General features: G+C 34.1%; 1 protein-coding gene across 1 annotated transcript in view; it reads right to left on the bottom strand.

Moving 5' to 3' along the window:
• The window catches only part of LOC125833424 (PWWP domain-containing protein 5-like), a 21685-nt gene extending 3259 nt beyond the window's left edge, over positions 1-18426 (bottom strand). Inside the window, exon 1 of the mRNA XM_049512572.1 lies at positions 15970-18426. Within this exon, the coding sequence (XP_049368529.1) occupies positions 16117-18420 (2304 nt within the window). The 5' untranslated portion in view covers positions 18421-18426 and the 3' untranslated portion in view covers positions 15970-16116. The remainder of the gene's footprint in view (positions 1-15969) is intronic.
• Between the last annotated feature and the right edge of the window lie 5261 nt (positions 18427-23687).

Here is a 23687-nt window from a genome sequence, read left to right on the forward strand (position 1 = left end):
ACAATTTAAAAATGAATATGAAGAAGCTTGAAATTTGGAAATAGTCTTTTTTTTTGAAAAAAATTTAAAATCTGGAAATTTGGCAGTCCAGAATCTGGAAAATTTGGCTAAGTTCAAAAATTTGGAAATTTGGCTAAGTGTGGAAATCAGTGAGTTTTTGGCCAACTTTGAGCAGTCATAACTCCTAGCTCAGGATGATTTAGGAGTAGTTCCAGTTATGGTTTCGAAGCTTGTGGAACGATCTTTCCAACGCCACTGAGTTTGCTCAATTCCGAGTTCGTATGAGCGAGTTATGATCTTTGAAAGTTGGGCAGTTGGCAGGGATTCCGTTCCGGAAATTTAAGGGCATTTTGGTCTTTTCACAAATAATTTCTTTTGAGCTTATATTGTTGTATTAGGCTGATATTTGGATCATTTGTCCCATTTTGAAAGAGAAAGAGTTAGGGTTCAAGAAAGAAAGAAGAAGAAGAAGAAGAGAAGAAAGAGGAGATCAACAAGATTTGTCAAGATCATTGTGGATTTTCGTCGGGGGTGATCCCTATCAAGGTATGTGAGTCTTTAGTGTGGGTTTATCCTTTCCCCCCACATACCAAGCTCGTTTTTATGATTTGAGAAGAGATTGGATTTGTTGTTGAAGTTGTTGAAGTTGTTAGTTGTTGTTGATGTTGTTAGTTGTGTTGTTGAAGTTATTGTTGGTTGTGGGACAGGATTGGGCTGTGTATTTGAGTTGTGACCTATTGTATATTGAGGGATTTTATGATCCTTAGTGTTGGTTGGTTCATACCCCCACACACCAACTCGTTTTTAATTCCAAGAGAAGATTTATTGGTTGTTGAAGTTGTAGTGGTGTTGTGTTGAAGTTCTTGCTGATTTAGTACAGATTTCTGGCTGTGATTTTTGAGTTGAATCTATTGTATAATAAGGGTCTTTATGATTCTAAGTGTTGCTGCTGAAACCTTGAGGTTGAGAGGGTTTAGAATTGGAAAGAAACAAGGGGAAAAAGTCGGATTTTTGGGGAAAAAGGGGCTGGGCTGTTGCACCTCTCCTAGTGCCAAGGACACCAATCCTTCCCTTTCATTCACCATTTCTTTTTTTATACATGTTCCTAGGTATTATACCTATGTTTCCTAGTTGTTTCCAACACTCCAAGGTACTTCCAAAAGTCAAGTAAAACTACAAGTCAAGTGAAGTTAGTTTCCAAGTCAAGTGAAGTTAGTTTCCAATTCAAGTGAAGTTAGTTTCCAATTCAAGTGAAGTTAGTTTCCAAGTCAAGTGAAGTCAAGCTTAGAAGTAAGTAAGTCAAAGCAAGTCTTTAAGGTTTTCCAAGAGTCTTCATTGAGCGTTTTAACTTCATTCTAAGGCTCAAGTTCCAAGTTAAGTATTGAGTTTCAAGTCAAGTCAAAAGTTAAGAGTTTCATGTTAAGTTAAGAGTTTCACATCAAGCCAAGAGTTCAAGTAAAGTAAAGAGTTTAAAGTTGAGTTCTTTTCTCAAAAGTTATTAGGGAACTATGTATTCCCAAAGAAGTTTTAAAGAAATGTTTTTACATTTAAACAAGGTGGAAACTGAGATTTCCAAAAAGCCTTCGGGCTAGTTTTTGAGTAATTATCTCATATCAGCAGGAAGAAATATGTTTTAAAAACATAAGAGCCAGTACATTTTTGGGAGTAGTATCGAGCACCGAATTGGGGGAGCGTTCAAAGAACCCACAGCCCCCCATAGAACCATGTTAGCCACCATGGGTAGAAAAAGGATCATACTTTTAGATGAAATCCTTTTCAGATTAGACTAGTGGATCCATTAGGCAGTTCAGGTCTTATACCTTTGGCCGGGTATAAGATGCTCTGGCAGCGTGAGGTCGATCGCTGTATCATCACTATAGCTCTTATGTGATGGTTGTCGGTTAGAGAAGCTCCCACAGCAGTTATTGTATTTTCATACACAGAGATTATTGTATTTTTATATACATCAGTTCATTGTATTTCTATATACATTTCAGGCTTATTGTATCTTGTATACACACAGAGTTTATAGCATGTTTTAAACAGTCTTTCTTTATATCGCACTTGTTTTAAATTGCCTTATATTGAAAGAAGTCAGTCAGGTTGAGTTGAGTTGAGCCAGGTAAGCTATTCAGTTTCTTCCAGATTTCCTTCTAGCCTCTGTTGCTTAGTTTTCCAGCTTGCATACTCGTACATTCCATGTACTGATGCCAGTTGGCCTGCATCGTTTGATGATGCAGATTCAGGTACCCCGGATCAGCATCCTGCACGTCGTTGATCCAGCTGAGCACTCCAGAGTCAGTGTGAGCCTCCTTGCATTCCGGAGGACTCAATTATTTTGTGTTCTTAGTTTTTGTTTTATTAGGATGTTGCGGGGTCTGTCCCAACATCCATCTCAGTATTTTAGAGGCTTCATAGACAGACAGTCAGTCAGTTAGTTTTGAGTCTCTCATCTATATATATATGTAAATATTCTATTTTGAGATTCGAGTTGCCTTTATGGCCATATTTTATAAGTTAAGTTGTTTTGTAATATTGCATTGCATTGAGTTATTCTGTTGAGGTTTCCGCTGAGTTAAGAAAGCCAGGCCAAGGGTTCGCTTGGGGCCAGAAATGGTCTCCGGGTGCCGGTTCCGCCCAGGGTGTAGGCTCGGGGCGTGACAAACTTGGTATCAGAGCACAGAGTTCAGGAGTCCTAGGGAGTCTATGAAGCCGTGTCTGTAGAGTCCTAGTTATCGGTGTGAAGCGCGCCACATCTATAATTGGGAGGCTGCAACATTTAGGAAGATTTCTCATTTCTTTCACACTCATTTCATGCGTTAGAGTTGATCTCTAAAAAGTTTCTTTCTAATCCGTGCTTGCGCGTGTTTCAGATAGTCATGCCTCCACGAAGAGTTGGTAGAGGGCGTCTTCCTAGACGTTATGTTGATGAGCAAGAGTTACCCTATGCACCGGGAGTGCAAGATCAAGGGGAAGTTTCTAATGCCGAGTTCAGAGAGGCAATTAGAATGTTGAGTCAAGCTGTAGCAAATCAGATTGGTCAGCAAAGAGGAGCTCGACATGAAGGAGCTGACACTTCAAGGATTCGTGAGTTCTTGGGGATGAATCCTCCGAGTTTCATGGGTTCGAGCACTACTGAGGATCCAGAGGATTTCATTGAGGAGTTGAAGAAGATTTTTGATGTGATGCATGTGGCAGATATTGAGCGGGTTGAACTAGCTGCTTATCAATTGAAGGATGTTGCTAGAACTTGGTTCGACCAGTGGAAAGGGGGCAGAGCTGAGAATGCACCACCTACAAGTTGGGCCGATTTTGAGGAAGCTTTCTTGGGGCATTTCTTTCCTCGAGAATTGAGAGAGGCCAAGGTACGTGAGTTCCTCACACTTAAGCAGGAGTCCTTGAGTGTTCATGAGTACAGTTTGAAGTTCACACAATTATCCCGCTATGCTCCGGAGATGGTTGCAGACATGAGGAATAGAATGAGCTTGTTTGTTGCTGGGTTGTCTCGGTTGTCGAGCAAGGAAGGTAGGGTGCAATGCTTATCGGGGACATGGACATATCAAGGTTGATGGTTTATGTGCAGCAGGTTGAGGAAGAGAAGCTGAGGGACAGAGAAGAGTTTAGAAATAAGAGAGCTAAGATCGGGAACGAGTCCGGGCAGCAGAGAGGTAATTCAAACCGTTCCTCCTTTCAGCAAAGGCAAAAGGGACCTGCTCCATCATTTGCTAGAGCACCTGCACCCAGATACAGAGGTGAATTTAATGTTCAGAATTCGAAGGACTTCAGGGCTAGACCAGCACAATCTTCGGGTAGTGTGGCGCAAGAGAGTAGTAAGCCTCCTGTTTGCGCCAAATGTGGTAGGAACCACTCAGGTATTTGTCGAGATGGCTCCATTGGTTGTTTCAGGTGTGGTCAGAATGGACATTTCATGCGAGAGTGTCCAAAGAATAGGCAGGGTAATGGAAGCAATAAAGCACAGTTTTCTTCAGTTGTTCCACCAGACAGGACGACACCTAGAGGAGCTACTTCTAGTGTAGGTGGAGGAGCAAACCGCCTTTATGCTATCACCAGTCGCCATGAGCAAGAGAATTCTCCGAATGTTGTCACTGGTATGATCAAAGTCTTTGCTTTTGATGTGTATGCTTTGCTAGACCCAGGAGCGAGTTTATCTTTTGTAACTCCTTATGTTGCAAATCAGTTTGAGGTTTTTCCTGAAAGACTTTGTGAACCCTTTTGTGTTTCTACACCTATTGGGGAGTCTATTCTAGCGGAAAGAGTTTATCGTGATTGTCCTGTTTCTATCAATCACAAGAGCACCATGGTTGATTTGGTTGAGTTAGACATGGTAGATTTTGATGTCATTCTAGGTATGGATTGGCTTCATGCTTGTTATGCATCGATAGATTGTAGAACTCGAGCAGTCAAGTTTCAGTTTCCGAATGAGCCAGTCATAGAGTGGAGTAGCAGTTCAGCAGTGCCTAAGGGTCGTTTTATTTCGTACCTTAAGGCAAGAAAGTTAGTTTCGAAGGGTTGTATCTATCACTTAGTCCGAGTTCATGATTCTAGTGTTGAGATACCTCATTTCCAGTCAGTTCCTATAGTAAGAGAGTTTCCAGAAGTGTTTCCTGATGATCTACCCGGAATTCCTCCTGAGAGAGAGATAGATTTCGGCATAGATCTCATTCCAGATACTCGTCCTATCTCTATTCCGCCATATAGAATGGCACCAGTAGAGTTGAAAGAGTTGAAAGAGCAGTTGAAAGATCTCCTAGAAAAGGGTTTCATTCGACCGAGTGTCTCACCTTGGGGTGCTCCGGTTTTGTTTGTGAAGAAGAAAGATGGTTCCCTTAGAATGTGTATAGATTACCGCCAGTTGAACAAGGTTACCATCAAGAACAAGTACCCTCTTCCGAGGATTGATGATCTTTTCGATCAGCTTCAGGGTGCCACTTGTTTTTCAAAGATTGACCTCCGATCCGGCTATCATCAGTTAAGGGTAAGGGAATGTGATATCCCAAAGACAGCTTTCAGAACCAGGTATGGTCATTATGAGTTTTTGGTCATGTCCTTTGGTTTGACTAATGCGCCTGCAGCTTTCATGGATTTGATGAATAGAGTCTTCAAACCTTATTTAGATATGTTTGTTATTGTCTTTATTGATGATATACTAGTCTATTCAAGGAATGAAGAAGATCATGCTAGTCATCTCAGAGAAGTTCTTCAGACTTTGAAAGACAAGGAGTTGTATGCTAAGTTCTCTAAGTGTGAGTTTTGGCTTAAGTCTGTGGCATTCCTAGGCCACATTGTGTCCGGTGATGGAATTAAAGTTGATACTCGGAAAATTGAGGCAGTGCAGAATTGGCCTAGACCCACATCTCCAACTGAAATTAGGAGTTTCTTGGGATTAGCTGGCTATTATAGAAGGTTTGTTGAAGGGTTCTCGACTATTGCATCTCCTTTGACAAAGTTGACTCAGAAGACAGTGAAATTTCAATGGTCTGAAGCTTGTGAGAAAAGCTTTCAAGAATTGAAAAAGAGATTGACTACAGCTCCAGTTTTGACGCTACCAGAAGGTACTCAAGGTTTTGTGGTGTATTGTGATGCATCTAGAGTTGGTTTGGGTTGTGTCTTAATGCAGAATGGCAAGGTTATAGCTTATGCCTCCAGACAGTTAAAGGTTCATAGAAGAACTACCCAACCCATGACTTAGAGCTAGCTGCTGTAGTATTTGCTTTGAAGATATGGCGTCATTACTTGTATGGTGTGCATGTCGACATATTCACTGATCACAAGAGCCTTCAATATGTGCTTACTCAGAAAGAGCTTAATCTCAGACAGAGGAGGTGGTTAGAGTTACTCAAGGATTATGACCTGAGTATTCTTTACCACCCAGGTAAGGCTAATGTTGTTGCTGATTCTTTGAGCAGGTTGTCTATGGGTAGCACCGCCCATATTGAAGAAGGAAGAAAAGAGTTAGCAAAAGATGTGCACAGACTAGCATGCCTGGGAGTCAGATTTACAGATTCCACAGAAGGAGGAATAGCGGTGACGAGCAGGGCCGAGTCATCATTAATGTCAGAAGTGAAAGAGAAGCAAGATCAAGATCCCATTTTGCTCGAGTTGAAGGAAAATGTTCAAAAGCAAAGAGTATTAGCTTTGAACAAGGGGGAGATGGTGTTTTGAGATTTCAAGGTAGATTGTGCGTACCTATGGTAGATGGACTCCAAGAGAAGATTATGGATGAAGCTCACAGCTCCAGATATTCTATTCATCCGGGTTCCACCAAGATGTATCGTGATTTGCGTGAAGTTTATTGGTGGAATGGCATGAAGAAGGGCATTGCTGAGTTTGTTGCTAAGTGTCCAAATTGCCAACAAGTGAAAGTTGAACACCAAAGGCCCGGTGGTTTGGCTCAGAGGATAGAACTTCCAGAGTGGAAGTGGGAGATGATCAATATGGATTTCATCACAGGGTTGCCAAGGTCTCGCAGACAACATGATTCTATTTGGGTGATTGTCGACAGAATGACAAAGTCAGCTCATTTTCTACCGGTAAAGACTACCAATACAGCAGAAGATTATGCCAAGTTGTATGTTCAAGAGATAGTGAGACTTCATGGAGTCCCAATCTCCATTATTTCAGATAGAGGTGCACAGTTTACTGCACAGTTCTGGAAATCTTTTCAGAAGGGCTTGGGTTCAAAGGTGAACTTAAGTACTGCCTTTCACCCTCAGACGGATGGGCAAGCAGAGCGCACTATTCAGACCTTAGAGGATATGTTGAGGGCTTGTGTAATCGATTTCAAAGGGAGTTGGGATGATCACCTACCTCTCATTGAGTTTGCCTACAACAACAGTTATCACTCTAGCATCCAGATGGCTCCATATGAAGCTCTTTATGGGAGAAGATGTAGATCTCCTATTGGATGGTTCGAAGTTGGTGAAGCACAGTTGATAGGACCAGATTTAGTTCACCAAGCTATGGAAAGGTGAAAGTGATTCAAGCGAGATTGAAAACGGCACAGAGTCGTCAGAAATCCTACACCGATGTTAGGAGAAGGGCGTTAGAATTTGAAATAGACGATTGGGTATATTTGAAGGTTTCACCCATGAAAGGCGTTATGAGGTTTGGTAAGAAGGGGAAACTTAGTCCCCGGTATATTGGACCTTACCGCATAGCCAAGAGGATTGGCAATGTTGCTTATGAGTTGGAGTTACCACAGAACTAGCAGCGGTTCATCCGGTATTTCACATCTCCATGTTGAAGAAGTGCATAGGCGATCCTTCATTGATCCTACCGACTGAAAGTATCAAGATCAAGGATAACTTATCTTATGAGGAGATTCCTGTTCAAATTTTGGATCGTCAAGTTCGTAGGTTGAGAACGAAAGATGTAGCCTCAGTTAAGGTCCTATGGAGGAACCAATTTGTTGAGGAAGCAACTTGGGAAGCCGAAGAAGACATGAAGAAGAGATATCCATATCTCTTTGAATCCGCAGATTAAGGTATTAATTTCCTTCTTAGTGCTCTTTAAATTATAATGAGCATGTCGTTATTGTTGTTGCGTTTGCATGGTTGTTTATTGGGTGTTGAGTTGATGTTACACCCTTAGCTTTGTAAGAGTTACCTCATTCGAGGACGAATGTTCCCAAGGGGGAGATATTGTAACATCCGACAATTTAAAAATGAATATGAAGAAGCTTGAAATTTGGAAATAGTCTTTTTTTTTGAAAAAATTTAAAATCTGGAAATTTGGCAGTCCAGAATCTGGAAAATTTGGCTAAGTTCAAAAATTTGGAAATTTGGCTAAGTGTGGAAATCAGTGAGTTTTTGGCCAACTTTGAGCAGTCATAACTCCTAGCTCAGGATGAGTTAGGAGTAGTTCCAGTTATGGTTTCGAAGCTTGTGGAACGATCTTTCCAACGCCACTGAGTTTGCTCAATTCCGAGTTCGTATGAGCGAGTTATGATCTTTGAAAGTTGGGCAGTTGGCAGGGATTCCGTTCCGGAAATTTAAGGGCGTTTTGGTCTTTTCACAAATCATTTCTTTTGAGCTTATATTGTTGTATTAGGCTGATATTTGGATCATTCTGTCCCATTTTGAAAGAGAAAGAGTTAGGGTTCAAGAGAAGAAGAAGAGAAGAAAGAGGAGATCAACAAGATTGGTCAAGATCATTGTGGATTTTCGTCGGGGGTGATCCCTATCAAGGTATGTGAGTCTTTAGTGTGGGTTTATCCTTTCCCCCCACATACCAAGCTCGTTTTTATGATTTGAGAAGAGATTGGATTTGTTGTTGAAGTTGTTGAAGTTGTTAGTTGTTGTTGATGTTGTTAGTTGTGTTGTTGAAGTTATTGTTGGTTGTGGGACAGGATTGGGCTGTGTATTTGAGTTGTGACCTATTGTATATTGAGGGATTTTATGATCCTTAGTGTTGGTTGGTTCATACCCCCACACACCAACTCGTTTTTAATTCCAAGAGAAGATTTATTGGTTGTTGAAGTTGTAGTGGTGTTGTGTTGAAGTTCTTGCTGATTTAGTACAGATTTCTGGCTGTGATTTTTGAGTTGAATCTATTGTATAATAAGGGTCTTTATGGTTCTAAGTGTTGCTGCTGAAACCTTGAGGTTGAGAGGGTTTAGAATTGGAAAGAAACAAGGGGAAAAAGTCGAATTTTTGGGGAAAAAGGGGCTGGGCTGTTGCACCTCTCCTAGTGCCAAGGACACCAATCCTTCCCTTTCATTCACCATTTCTTTTTTCATACATGTTCCTAGGTATTATACCTATGTTTCCTAGTTGTTTCCAACACTCCAAGGTACTTCCAAAAGTCAAGTAAAACTACAAGTCAAGTGAAGTTAGTTTCCAAGTCAAGTGAAGTTAGTTTCCAATTCAAGTGAAGTTAGTTTCCAATTCAAGTGAAGTTAGTTTCCAAGTCAAGTGAAGTCAAGCTTAGAAGTAAGTAAGTCAAAGCAAGTCTTTAAGGTTTTCCAAGAGTCTTCATTGAGCGTTTTAACTTCATTCTAAGGCTCAAGTTCCAAGTTAAGTATTGAGTTTCAAGTCAAGTCAAAAGTTAAGAGTTTCATGTTAAGTTAAGAGTTTCACATCAAGCCAAGAGTTCAAGTAAAGTAAAGAGTTTAAAGTTGAGTTCTTTTCTCAAAGTTATTAGGGAACTATGTATTCCCAAAGAAGTTTTAAAGAAATGTTTTTACATTTAAACAAGGTTGGAAACTGAGATTTCCAAAAAGCCTTCGGGCTAGTTTTTGAGTAATTATCTCATATCAGCAGGAAGAAATATGTTTTAAAAACATAAGAGCCAGTACATTTTTGGGAGTAGTATCGAGCACCGAATTGGGGGAGCGTTCAAAGAACCCACAGCCCCCATAGAACCATGTTAGCCACCATGGGTAGAAAAGGATCATACTTTTTAGATGAATCCTTTTCAGATTAGACTAGTGGATCCATTAGGCAGTTCAGGTCTTATACCTTTGGCCGGGTATAAGATGCTCTGGCAGCGTGAGGTCGATCGCTGTATCATCACTATAGCTCTTATGTGATGGTTGTCGGTTAGAGAAGCTCCCACAGCAGTTATTGTATTTTTCATACACAGAGATTATTGTATTTTTATATACATCAGTTCATTGTATTTCTATATACATTTCAGGCTTATTGTATCTTTGTATACACACAGAGTTTATAGCATGTTTTAAACAGTCTTTCTTTATATCGCACTTGTTTTAAATTGCCTTATATTGAAAGAAGTCAGTCAGGTTGAGTTGAGTTGAGCCAGGTAAGCTATTCAGTTTCTTCCAGATTTCCTTCTAGCCTCTGTTGCTTAGTTTTCCAGCTTGCATACTCGTACATTCCATGTACTGATGCCAGTTGGCCTGCATCGTTTGATGATGCAGATTCAGGTACCCCGGATCAGCATCCTGCACGTCGTTGATCCAGCTGAGCACTCCAGAGTCAGTGGTGAGCCTCCTTGCATTCCGGAGGACTCAATTATTTTGTGTTCTTAGTTTTTGTTTTATTAGGATGTTGCGGGGTCTGTCCCAACATCCATCTCAGTATTTTAGAGGCTTCATAGACAGACAGTCAGTCAGTTAGTTTTGAGTCTCTCATCTATATATATATGTAAATATTCTATTTTGAGATTCGAGTTGCCTTTATGGCCATATTTTATAAGTTAAGTTGTTTTGTAATATTGCATTGCATTGAGTTATTCTGTTGAGGTTTCCGCTGAGTTAAGAAAGCCAGGCCAAGGGTTCGCTTGGGGCCAGAAATGGTCTCCGGGTGCCGGTTCCGCCCAGGGTGTAGGCTCGGGGCGTGACAGATGAGGTGCAAGTTTAAAGTTTATGTTTGGGGTTATAACAAGTTGTTGATGTGCTTATCGAGGTTTGTTATGATTGATGATATGAAATGTGTGTATGATGAGATGTTGAGTGATATGATTAAGCCTGATACTGGGTGATAGGAACGGGACCTTTAGATTTGGGTCTTTTAATTAGGATATATCTTAGAGGAAATTGGGTGAATATTGGGTTATGGGGCGAATAGTTGATTTATGGGTTAAAAAAAAAAGGTCAAACGGGTAGTTCATTAGGATTAAGACACGTGTAAAAAATGAGAGGTCCGTTAGTGAGAGGGGCATGTGTGTACCTATAATTGGACGACATGGACTTATGTGGATGCAAAGTATAATGGAGGGTATAGACGTACCATTTATTAAAGTTCGGGGGTAAATTCGTCCTTTCTCCCTTTTTAGATATGTTAAACAACTAAAATCACTCCTAAAAATCTGCCAATTTGAATATGTACTCTAAAGTGACAGTCTAACATTGTTTATTTTGAAAATTCAAAAAATTAAAATCGAAGACGAAAAAATTTGTAAAAAAAAATGAAAAACGAGAATACTCGTATGTTGAAAAACTATATCTCAATATTATTATTATACATATAACGGACATGTAGATGAAAATAGTATACATATACAAATACATATGAATACAATTATGTAACAATTAACTAATCTTCTGTTATATTGTATTCTATACTTGTACCTGAATACAAACACACATGAATACAATAATATAACATGTAAATAACTTTATTTATATTGTATTTGAAATCTGTATTTGAATACAGATACAAATGAATTTAAATTTATAACTATCGATCGACTTTAATTTAAATGGTTTGATACTTATATTTGAATACAAATACAGAGAAATACAATTATATAACTACTATTAATTTGCTTTCATTTATAATGTATTTAGTACTTACATTAGAATATAAATACAAATGAATACATTTATGAATATATATATATATATATATGATTACAAACATTTAAATTCATTTGTCTCTGTATTTAAATACATCTATATATATAATTATATTTGAATACAAAATACATATGAATACAAATTCAGAACAAGTATAGTGTTTTGATTCAAAATACAATGAATACAAATACAACGCAAAATATGGTGCTTTGTTTGGTCTGTCATTAGAGATACCTCTTGTTAGCCTCTTCTGATCTGCCATTAGAGTAAAAAGTTTTGGAGTTCCTTTTGGTTAATTCTAATTGAAACTGTAGAAATTGAATGGCACAAACACACAAATATTTTTTATCTCAAATTGATTTCCGCCATTGTAATGGAAAAAATCTTCAATCGAAACCCTATGAAAATAGATGAAACATATAGATATATACCAATATAATCTTCATTAAAAATAAGAAAAAATGCAATTAGAATATACTTAATGAAGATGAATCACAAAAATTACTCCTGCAATCATGCAAAAGGATAGTGAATCGGAAGGATTTTTGAAAAAAAAATCAAAAAAAAGTCGATGATATATGAATATGGAAAGAGAAAACATTGAAAAGGGTAAACATGGAAACCACACCGTAAAACATGCCTTACATAATTGATTAGGCATGTACTAATTACTCTGCTATTTAATATTTGTTAATATACATATAAAATTGGAAAGAAATGATTATTCATGTGTAATTGATTAACTTTGCTATTTAATATTTAATTATATCCATATAATATAAAATAAGTAAATTATAGCTATTTATCTTAAACTAGGTAATGTTGTCCGTGCTATGCACGGGCACGGGCCCAATAATATAAATAGTATGTTTTGGGGCTAATAACGGAGATTTTGAAGCGATTGTTTGCGTGGATAAAGGAATAAGTTTTTTTATCACAAACTTGTACTTTATTTGACGTTATTCAAGGCACAATAAGACTATCCACATACAACATTTTTGAAATATTTTATGTTGTCAATTATCATGATTTATAGTATTTTTACAATAGATTCACTTAAAGAATGAGTGGAATTTTTTGTATTTTTTTTCAAAACATATTTTATGTTGTCAATTATCATGATTTATAATATTTTTACGCATTTTTTAAATATAAAAAACCCAAAAAAAAATAAGACAAATAAATTAAAATGGACCCAATATATGTTATTTTTGTTGTCTCAATTTATGTCACACAAATAAAATTTGGAGAGTCATCCAAATTTTAATTTTTTTTTAAAAAATGTTTTAAGTTATTAATTATTGTGATTTATAATATTTTGATGTAACTTTCAAATAACCAACATTACTGGTCAATTTGTCATAATTTATGTGATATGGATAAAATTACAAAATTAACTCTTTTAAAATGTCTTTCAGATATTTTAAGTTGTTAATTATTATTATTTATAATACTTTTTTGGTAATTTTAAAATGATATGTGTTATTTTTTCTGTCCTAATATATGTGAGCCTGAAAGAATTCTGAGAGTGAACTTATTTTATTATATAGCTTTTAAATATTTTAAATTGGTAATTATTGTAATTTTTAATGCTTTTTAAGTCATTTGTAAATGATATATGTTGCTTCCTTTGTCCCATTTTATATAGTATAAATAAAATTCCCGAAACCAACTAAATTTTAAATATATTTTTAAAAATATTTTAAATTATTAATTATTGCGATTTATAATATTTAAAAAAAAAGTACAAAACTTGTATCAGCCTAAAAAATGACCACGATAATTCGAAGCCTACAGAAAGCAATATGGTTGTACGTAATTTTTAAATACTTAATATATATTACTCCACTTGTCTCAATGTATGTAGCATTGATAAAATTTCAAGATTCAATCAAATGTTGTTAATTGTTAACATTTATAATACATTTTACGTAGTTTTCAATAATTTCACATTAAACAATACATATTACTACTTTTGTCTCATTTTATGTGACATTGATAGATTAATTTTAACAATTAGTCAATTAATTTTTTCTGTTTTTTTAATAAATATTTTAAGTGGTCAAAATCACGATTTATTGTATTTTATACATAATTTTTAACGATAGATTAATTTCAAGAATTAATCAAATTTTTTTATATGTATTTATTTTTGAAATATTTTATGTTGTCAATTATCATGATTTATAGTATTTTTACGCAATTTTTAAATATAAAAAAAAAATTAAGACAAATAAATTAAAATGGACGCAATATATGTTATTTTTGTTGTCTCAATTTATGTCACACAAATAAAATTTGAAGAGTCATCGAAATTTGCATTTAAAAAAAAATGTTCTAAGTTATTAATTATTGTGATTTATAATATTTTTATGTAACTTTCAAATAACTTACATTGCTGGTCACTTTGTCCTAATTTATGTGATATGAATAAACTTACAAAATTAACCCTTTTAAAATGTCTTTCAGATATTTTAAGTTGTTAATTATTATTATTTATAATACTTTTTTGGTAATTTTAAAATGATATATGTTATTTTTTCTGTCCCAATATATGTGACCCGGATAGAATTTTGAGAGTCAACCTATTTTATTATATATCTTTTAAATATTAAATATTTTAAGTCAGTTGTAAATGATTTATTATATTATATATATATATATATATATTATATTTATTTCTACTGGGGTTTTATTATGATATTATATATTATATAAACTCCCTTTTATTATATAGTAGAAAAATAAATATATATTATATATATTATATAGTAGAAAAAATGATTTATTATATTATATATTATATAGGGAGTTTATGATGGGACACATAGAACGTCCCATGATAAACTCCCTCTTATATAATAGTAGAATTACAATTACAAAATTAACCCTTTTAAAATGTCTTTTAAGATATTTTAAGTTGTTAATTATTATTATTATAAATACTTTTTTGGTAATTTTAAAATGATATATGTTATTTTTTCTGTCCCAATATATGTGACTCGGATAGAATTTTGAGAGTGAACCTATTTTATTATATATCCTTTAAATATGAAATATTTTAAGTCATTTGTAAATGATTTATTATATTATATTATTATATATTTTATAAACTCCCTTATAGTAGAAAAATAAATATATATTATATAGTAGAAAAAATGATTTATTATATTATATATTATATAGGGAGTTTATGATTGGACATCACAATGTCCCATTATAAACTCCCTCTTATATAATAAGAGAATATATATTGATGTTTGCTATATCTTGTAGTTTTTCCAATATTTTTATTGGTCTTATTGAATTATTGTTTTAATGGTTTTATAAAAAGAATTATAGGATACTAGTTACTACATTTGCGTATAGGCTAAAGCTTTCAATTCACATTATTATCCTAATTCTTTTATTTGTGTTATATTACTATAGTTATTTTCATGTTAGTTACTATTGTTTTCATTTTCATTTTATGAGCATGGCGTAAAGTTACATTATTGCCATGTTGCGCCAAGTTGGAGAAGTCATATATTGTTTTATGAGCATTTTCTTATTGGTTAAACCGAAAATCAAATCGTTAAAGACCAAAAATCGATAAAAATAACTTATTAGTTTGTTTATTGATTTAACATATTTAAAAATTGAAAACTAATAAATCAAATCGACAATACATAAAATCGAACTACCGATTCATATCCCTAAAGGTAAGTGATAGTTAAAATGCTTTATTTTTGCAACAACATTAATATATATATATATATATATATATATATGTTGGGTAAATAACAATGCAAACAAATATATACAAATGTGTTGGGTAAATATGTAACCAAGCAAATAAATGTAAACCAATTTTAGATATTATCTCCTCTCAATATTTCAAATCTTTCAAAATATTATTCACTCAAACCGAATATTTCAAACCGATTCACGTTTACAGTATATTGATTTTAAGATTTGAGCTTTGAACATGAAAGAAGAAGAAGGTAAACAACGAAAGCATAAGGAAGAAGAAAGAAGGAAGAGAAGAAGAAGCCATTAATGGCTGAAAGGAAAAGATCAAAGAAGGTGAAGAAGAAAGCTTAATAGCTTGGTTTTAAATTAATAATTTTATCATAATTAGAAATTAAGTTAATTTAAAGTTGATATTTTGAAAAGCAATATGTATTTCTTTTAGTTGTAATTTCCCCCCATGAACATGAAAACTTAATAGTTTGTGAAAATTATTAAAATTCCCTCATCTCTTAAATATAATCTGGCCAAATGAGATAATAGCAAGTCATAGATAAGATATATGCATATTCTAAGACACCACATTAAGAAATTACATATCTCACGGATGCATGTCAGCTTCTCCAAAAATAGTGTATTTTTGAAGAATCTGACAGAGATGCAACATCAAAAGTGAACGAGTCCCAGCAACTTAGATTTTCAGTAGCAAAGACCAAGTAATTCAATAGTATCACACCCTTTACTACAAAAGCAAGTAACAACCAACAGAGGACAATCAATTGTAAGTGCATCTTACCTTTATTAATATGAAGAAATTCGAACTGTAAACACCAATTCATCAAGTATACTGTAATGACTAGATGCCAAAATATTTTATATTTCCGGGTAAACGAATATATAGACACAAAATTCTTAGTTGAACACAAATAAATGGGATATTTCCCAGTCTATTTTTCTACTATCTAAAACATTTCTAAGTAGACAAAACAGTCAGCAGTTAATTTCAGCTATGTGCAACAAAATTCATATTAACATAGCTAACAAGTTAACTATTTAATCCGACGGGGAAAATCCAGCAAATTAGGTAATGAAGAATTCATCTTACTTCAGTTTTGAACGCCCTTCACTGCTACTGATGCTGCATACTTCCTTTTACGTTTTGAGGTACAAGATGCTTTGCGTGGTGATGGTGAATACTGTAGGCGGTAACTGATGAGTGATGGACCAAAAATACTGAATTTCCCTGACTTGCTAAAAGCAGTTTCAGCATCGGCACGCCTCTTGAAAACAACTTTTACTTGTTTTCTCTTGTGAATAAGCTTGGTCTCAGATTCACAAAGTGGACCATACTGACTAAATATTATGTTTAGATCTGCTATGGGAGGAACTGATTCTAAATCTGAAAACTTAAGAATCAGCGTGGTTGGGGAGTATTCGGAACTTCCATCCACAAGATCAGATAGATTTTCTCTTTCTGAATTCTCAACCAACGGGCCTACTTCTTGTTTATGGTCCAAGATCGGACTCAGGCCAGGAGAAGTCTCCCATTTAGCATTAGGAAAATCCACCTCGTTTTGGACCTCTGGTTCAAATAACACCTGATCTTCGGGGTTGCATTCAATAATCCTATCAGTCCAATATGAGTCCTCAATACCTTCTATCGACAAAGTTTCAGCAGATGCTGAGTTGGATGAATTTTGTCCTATATGCTTTTCTGTCGGCTTTGAGAGGTCTGCTGACACGGTAGTTTCCGAGCAAGTTAAATTCCTATAATCACAGAACAAACTAGCTTGTGACAGCAAAATACGACTCGCATTCATGGGATCCCTGGCTGCCGAATAGAGCTTTGAGAGCATTTCTGTTGGAGAAGGGAATTCTTTTGGACTCAACTGTTCTCCTTCAGATTTCACGAGACCAAGAACTGAATCTCCAAATTCAATATTTCTCAAGTTCTCATTATGCTCGCTCGTTCTTCGGGAGTTTCTGTCAATAGACTTGAGATTTCGCCTTGCAGCTTTATGAGGTAAAGACATCTTGTTACCACTGCTTGGTGACAATTCTTTTTTCCTTCTTTTTGCCTTTGAATTGCTAGGCATATATTCAAATGCTAAATGTCTCTTCTCAGAAGACACAGACTTCCTCTCTCGCCCAGCTATTCCTCTAGAATTCTTCTGATCATTTGATTTACGTGAACTGCTCCCATACACCAACACGGACATTGATTTTACTTTTTTACCAGGGTGCTCAGCAATCCCCGAGCAACGAGGACGCTTTGTTGAGGAAGTACCTTGGACATTAGAATTTTCCTCCGACGCCACATCACTCTTCCCAAGCAGTGGTTCAACATCATTATCATTCTCAAACAAACCGCTAAATTCTTCTATTACTGGGTGCTCATTATAACCATTCCAGCGATTAAAGGCCGCCAATTGAGCTTTTGCCAACACAAACGACAATCTGTCAAGCCGGGAATGTGGAGCTGCTGCTACTGACTTGAGTGTTCTCACAAGTTCGGCAGGGTTAAATGGGGTTTGATCTGAAAAGTTGTCACCTCCAATTCTCATGTTTGATTCCGCCTGGATACCAGCCTCTGCAACAATCTGAGATTCCATTTTTGCTCGGGCTTCCTCCGGCAAACATGGGCAGGCGAGCCCCAACTCAACCCGTCTAGAGACTTCATCTAGAGCACAGTTCACTGCATGAGAAAAGTGTTCTGAGTTGCTCTGTTTCTCCATTCGAGAGAAGTACATCTTAAATGGCTTAATGCTAGATGCTTCATTCCATGCAAATGTCTGGTCACCAAAGTAAGCTATAAGATAGCAATTCTTTTTAAAGTATTTCATTGCGCTGTTTGATGCAGCAGAAGGGTCCAATATCTGCCCAGGCCACCAAGGATGACTCCTCACCTTACCCCATACTAAATCGGACACGTAAAACTTCCCTTCCTCTTCCATTCGGTGCTTAACCCCTCGTCTTTCTGGAACGATAGCATCAGGCCCAACATCTATACCATCATTAATGTTGACTGTTCTACCATCAGGAACAGATCCATTTGTCCCACCTGATACATCTTGCATGTCATCGGCTCCTTCTACTACATTCCCCCTTCGTGCAAGATGTGAAAATCCCATCAAATCAACCACAAGCTCACCATCAAGCCGACTATACCCTGCAAAGGCCATTTCACCTTCGAGATCACATGGACCCAAATCAATCTCCACACCTAAACCTTCCATTTGCACTCTTAAACCCTTAACAACATCATTACCTTCTCCAAAAACCCTAACCCCATCATCAATAACCGATTCACAAACTAAATCCAGATTATTTCGATTTTCCATTAGGGTTTCATTTCCTGATTGATCATCAACACTAACAACTCTGAAGTTTTGATCCGAATTCACCGACATTGCAGAAATCCTAACACATATAAACCACATACATAATAATAATAAAAAACGCTGTAAGCACATGACTCAACAGCTATTTCAACATAGAACACATAGTTTCACACATTTTGATCCGAATTCACCGACATTGCAGAAATCCTAACAAATAGAAAACACATACATATTCAAAAAACGATGTAAGCACATGAATCAACAGCTATTTCAACATAGAACACATAATTTCACACATTTTGATCCAAATACACCGACATTGCAGAAATCCTAACAAATAGAAAACAAATACATATTCAAAAAACGCCGTAAGCACATAAATCAACAGCTATTTCAACATAGAACACATAATTTCACACATACATAAAAAAAAACCGATGTAATCACATGAATCAGTAGTTATTTCAATATAGAACACATAAATTATACACATACATCAGGAAAAAAAATTAAAAATCAAACAAACGTTACGTAAGCACATGAATCGGCAGCAATTTCAACATAAAACACATAATTATACACATACATCATAAAAAACATACAAAAAAAAACGCTATAAGCACATGAATCAGCAGCTAATTCAATATAGAACACATAATTACACAAATAAAAATCAATTTTTTTAAAAAAAAAAACTGTAATCACATGAATCGATAATAATTTAAAATCAAATTGAACACATGCAGGGAAGATGAATAATATGAAAAAGTTTTACCTCTGAGCATTGATTTCTCCTCGAGAGAGAGATTTCCAGAAAAAAATATAAGTGTGAAGGTATAAAGGACTGCTTGTTAAGAGTTTGAAGAATCGCTGAAGAGACACGTGTCGTTACGGCGTCGTTTTTGTATAGACATGCAAAAAGTCATGGACTTTTTGTTTCGTATATCTGTATATGTTTTTATTTTAGTAAAAGAAAATTATGAGGAGAGCAAGATTAAATTTAGACTTTAAGTATAAAAATAACAAGCAAGAATAAATAGAAGATCGTTAATGGTGTTGTTTTACACGTAAATATGAGATGTATTTCTTTTTTACGAGACGACTTACTTACGTCTTTGATATAAGTTTTTGATATAATATGAAAAAATTACTTACTTATCTTAAAAAAATTGTTTAATAGTATCAAGCTACGACTAGCTTTAGCGCTAGGCTTGAAAATGATTAGTGTCGGTTCAGGAATTGTTGTTAGTGCATTCCAATTGGGAAATAAATTGTGATCACAGAAAAAATCATGTGAAAATGATACTATAATCATAGAATAGATCTTATGATATCGAAACAATACTGATCCAAGACATATTGTAAATAGCGATTCGAAAATATTCTAGGACTATGATCAAAAACACCATCTTAGGTACAATTTTGATCAAGCCAACACTTTCACGTATTAAATTTCAATTAATCCAATTGCTAAGCTCGAATTTCATCTCATACATGATACACCCTCTATTTTTATTTGTTTTAAAAGAAATAATTCAAATTTCTTCTTATCTATTTGTTAGCATTTTCGTCCTTCACTTTTACTTACTTATTATATTAAAAATAAATATATATTTATTAATAAAATTAATAGTAAATATATTCTCCATAATTTATTAGACGGTAAGTATCATATCATATATATATAAAAGAGAATCCTAGGCTCACTTATGTGGCGCCACCACAAACAAGAATTCCTTTTTAATTTATTTATTTCCAAAATTAGTCTCGTCTTTCATGAAAAATTATGACTGTTACTAAAAGTTGTGATTTTTATGAAAAGTTTTTACTTTTATGAAGAGTTGAGACTTTTATTAAAAGTTGTGACTTTTATGAAATGTTGTAACTTTTATGAAAGGTTATGACCTTTTCGAAAAGTTGTGACTTCTCAATAGAGTTGTGACCTTTCCGGTAAGGCACAATAAGCATTTGTTCACACTACCATTTGTTGTCTATAAATGGATGGGGTTCCCTCTCATTTTAAAACAACAAAAATTCTGAACTTCTTCTTTTGCACAATTAAATATTTGATTATGAACTTCTTCTTCTTCTTCTTCTTCTGCACAATTAAATATTTGTGTACTTTGCTCATGTTGAGTGGCTTACTGACACTATTGTTTTTGTATCATTACACTGGTGAATAAAATCGTTTCATACTGAGAGGATCTATTTCTTTAAACCTCGGGTACTAGAGGGGAATGATTTCCTTAAGGAAATACTATGCATTCAAAGAGCTCGATTTTTCCTTTCTGTTTCATTCTATTGTTACAGATCCTGGTATGTTTTTTTTTACAGTCATTAATTTATGCTTATGATATTAATTATTGTTTTTAAGTACATACATTTCTTTACAACATTCTCCAAAAAAATCTTTTCTTCTCCAAGAGATCAAGCCTAAAAATTTATATGATTTTTTGTTGTTGTCATAATAATGTTAATATTAACAGGAGTAAAAAAAAATAGAAAGTCAAATGATAGAACTAAAACTAGCAATTAATTACAATTGTATGATACACAATAATAACTATTCTCTCGCACCAAAGTACTCTTTTTAACTTTTTTCCCATTATCTCTTATTTCTCTTTCACCCTTTTCAAGGATCCTTAATGTTTTGTTCGTGAACAACTTCAATTCCCAAACAACATCATAACTATATTACATATGAAATTTGGATTTCGGGAGATTGCATTTTAATTTTAAAACACATAATGACTACATATTACTTATTGGTATATCATATGATTATGGAACCTTTGCTCTTGATAAACCCATTAGTTATATATATATACTGACGAAATTTGCAAAGATGACAGTTGTGAAAAATATTTATGTGTCTCTCTAATCAAAGACACTATGTAATCATGCATATAGATGATAAAACTAAACTAACCATTGTAAAATTTCAAAAGCAAATTAATGAATCTGTAAAATGAAATTATGTAAACTAGGAGAAAATAGTGGTATGATTTGTAATTTTGTCCTTTCTTTTAATAAAATAAATGGTAAACTACAATTGAATAACCTCTATACTCTTGAAAATAGATTTATATAAAAATACTATAACATCAAAATATAAGAAAAGTTCTATTCTAATAAATTTTAGAGAAAGATAATCTAACCGCGCGAAGTGCGGACCCATTTACTAGTATATATTTAAGTATAACTTACATAAATACCATAGTGTAAAACCTAAATTACCTTTTATCCCTATTATTTTTGTAATTGCATAAATCCCATATTTTTTTAAAGCATTTTGGATACATAATTAAGGATCCGGATACATTATGTATCAAATCTGTTGCACTTATTAAGGAAAAAAAAAGCTGAAAAATCAAATTAAGATCTCATAATATCCATTTGTTGCACTAATTAAGGGGGAAAAAAAACTGAAAATCAAATTAAGATTCCATAAATTACGTTATTTCATTCCAAATTATTGTCAAGAATTCAAAATCCTATAGTGTAACAAATCTAAAATTTCAAAAATTAAATTTAGTCTTCTTGTTCATCATTCTCTTTGTTTCATAAAAACTTTTGTCGAAATTTTGGATAAGCGAGATGAGTTATGAAGGATACAAAAGTGATGAAATTGTTATTGGACAAACGATTTCTTTTATGAATCTTCAAGTTTATCGAATATCCTTCCGATGAACATCGTCGATAAGATGCTAAAGATCAAGAATGCGACAAACTTTGAAGTGAAGCACTGCTATCGGGAGTGCAATCAAGTAGCTGATAGTTTGGCCAAACTAGCCTCGACCACCGACCAAAATCAAGTTGTATATTCCTATTTTGATTTGCACAGAACATCTAAAGGCCCCTTTCAACTTGATAAGTGACAAATGCCTTGTATTCGATCCAAATTTGACAAGGCCAGCTTTTTGTTAGCTAGGTGGTAATTTTGCCAAAAGCTTGGCTAGTTTCAGCCTCTTCTGGCTTATCAATAGTGATGTGATCACCACAAAATGTGTTGTATTTGAGGTCAGGCCCAGCCCCCTCTCTGTATCTTTTTGCTTAATACAACACTGCCTAGAGATAAGACTGGGTAATTTATTTTTTAAAAAAAGAATATCCTTTCGATTTTGATTCAAGATTGTCGAAATTTTTGAGATTCAAAATTCTTCTCCAGTTCATTGAAGATCCTTTCCGTTTGGATTCAAAATTGTTGAAAATTTTGAGTTTCAAAATTATTCTCCTAGTTCATTGAAGATTCTTTCAATTTTGATTCAAAATTATCGAAAATTTTGAGAAGATACATCATGAAGATCCTATCAATTTAAATTGGTAAGTGTTGTATTTCTACTAGATACATTAAATAAGAAAGTGTTGCCCATAAGATTTTAGGTTTGAGATCGATACATTATTATTTGGTAATTGTTATGTATCAGATACATTTAGTATAAATACGAATTTACGTATCATAACTAAAAAAATAGTGCATGATACATTATTATTTATGTATCTTATTTTGTTTGAGATCATGAAGATCCTTTCAATTTAAATTGATAAGTGTTGTATTTCTACTAGATACATTAAATAAGAAAGTGTTGCCCATAAGATTTTAAGTTTGAGATCGATATATTATTGTTTGGTAATTGTTATGTATCAGATACATTTAGTATAAATTTGAATTTACGTATTATAACTAAAAAATTAGTGTAAGATACATTATTATTATTTATGTATCTTATTTTGTTTGAAAAATACTATATTTTAAAATTAAAAAAATACATTATACATGTAATTGTTCCAAAATAGCTTCTTTTTTGTGTTTGTGATAAATAACACAAAGTTTATGTATCAAGTACATTTATATTGAACATGATAAACACTAATAAAAAATTCAACAACATTAGAGTTATGTATCAATACCTTAAATATGAGCATTATACACTGCATAAAACAAAGGTTATTGTAGCAGTGATGTATCAGATCAATGATAACACTAATAAAGATTAATTTAAGACTCAAAATAAACAAGATACATTAAAAATCTGTATCTTTGATAGTGATGGCCGTGATATGACAGATCCAACTTTTTTCTTCTTCTTTTTTTGAACGTTTTTCAATAGTAGAAACATTAAAAGAAAATAAATATTTTTCAAGAAAAATTTTCAACAACAATATGATTAACTAAAATTACAAAGGTTCAATAAGATTTCAATGTGGGCAGGTGGTTGAGGTAATTTTATTTTTATTTTTTAAGATGAAAAAATTAAAAAATAATAATAAAAGAAATCAAAAATTGATGTGATGGAAAAAAATCTACCTCTTGAATAATTTGAAATCATTAATTG

This window comes from Solanum verrucosum, unplaced genomic scaffold, assembly GCF_900185275.1.
Source record: "Solanum verrucosum unplaced genomic scaffold, falcon-dt-bn FXZP01000142.1, whole genome shotgun sequence".
NCBI lineage: Eukaryota > Viridiplantae > Streptophyta > Magnoliopsida > Solanales > Solanaceae > Solanum > Solanum verrucosum.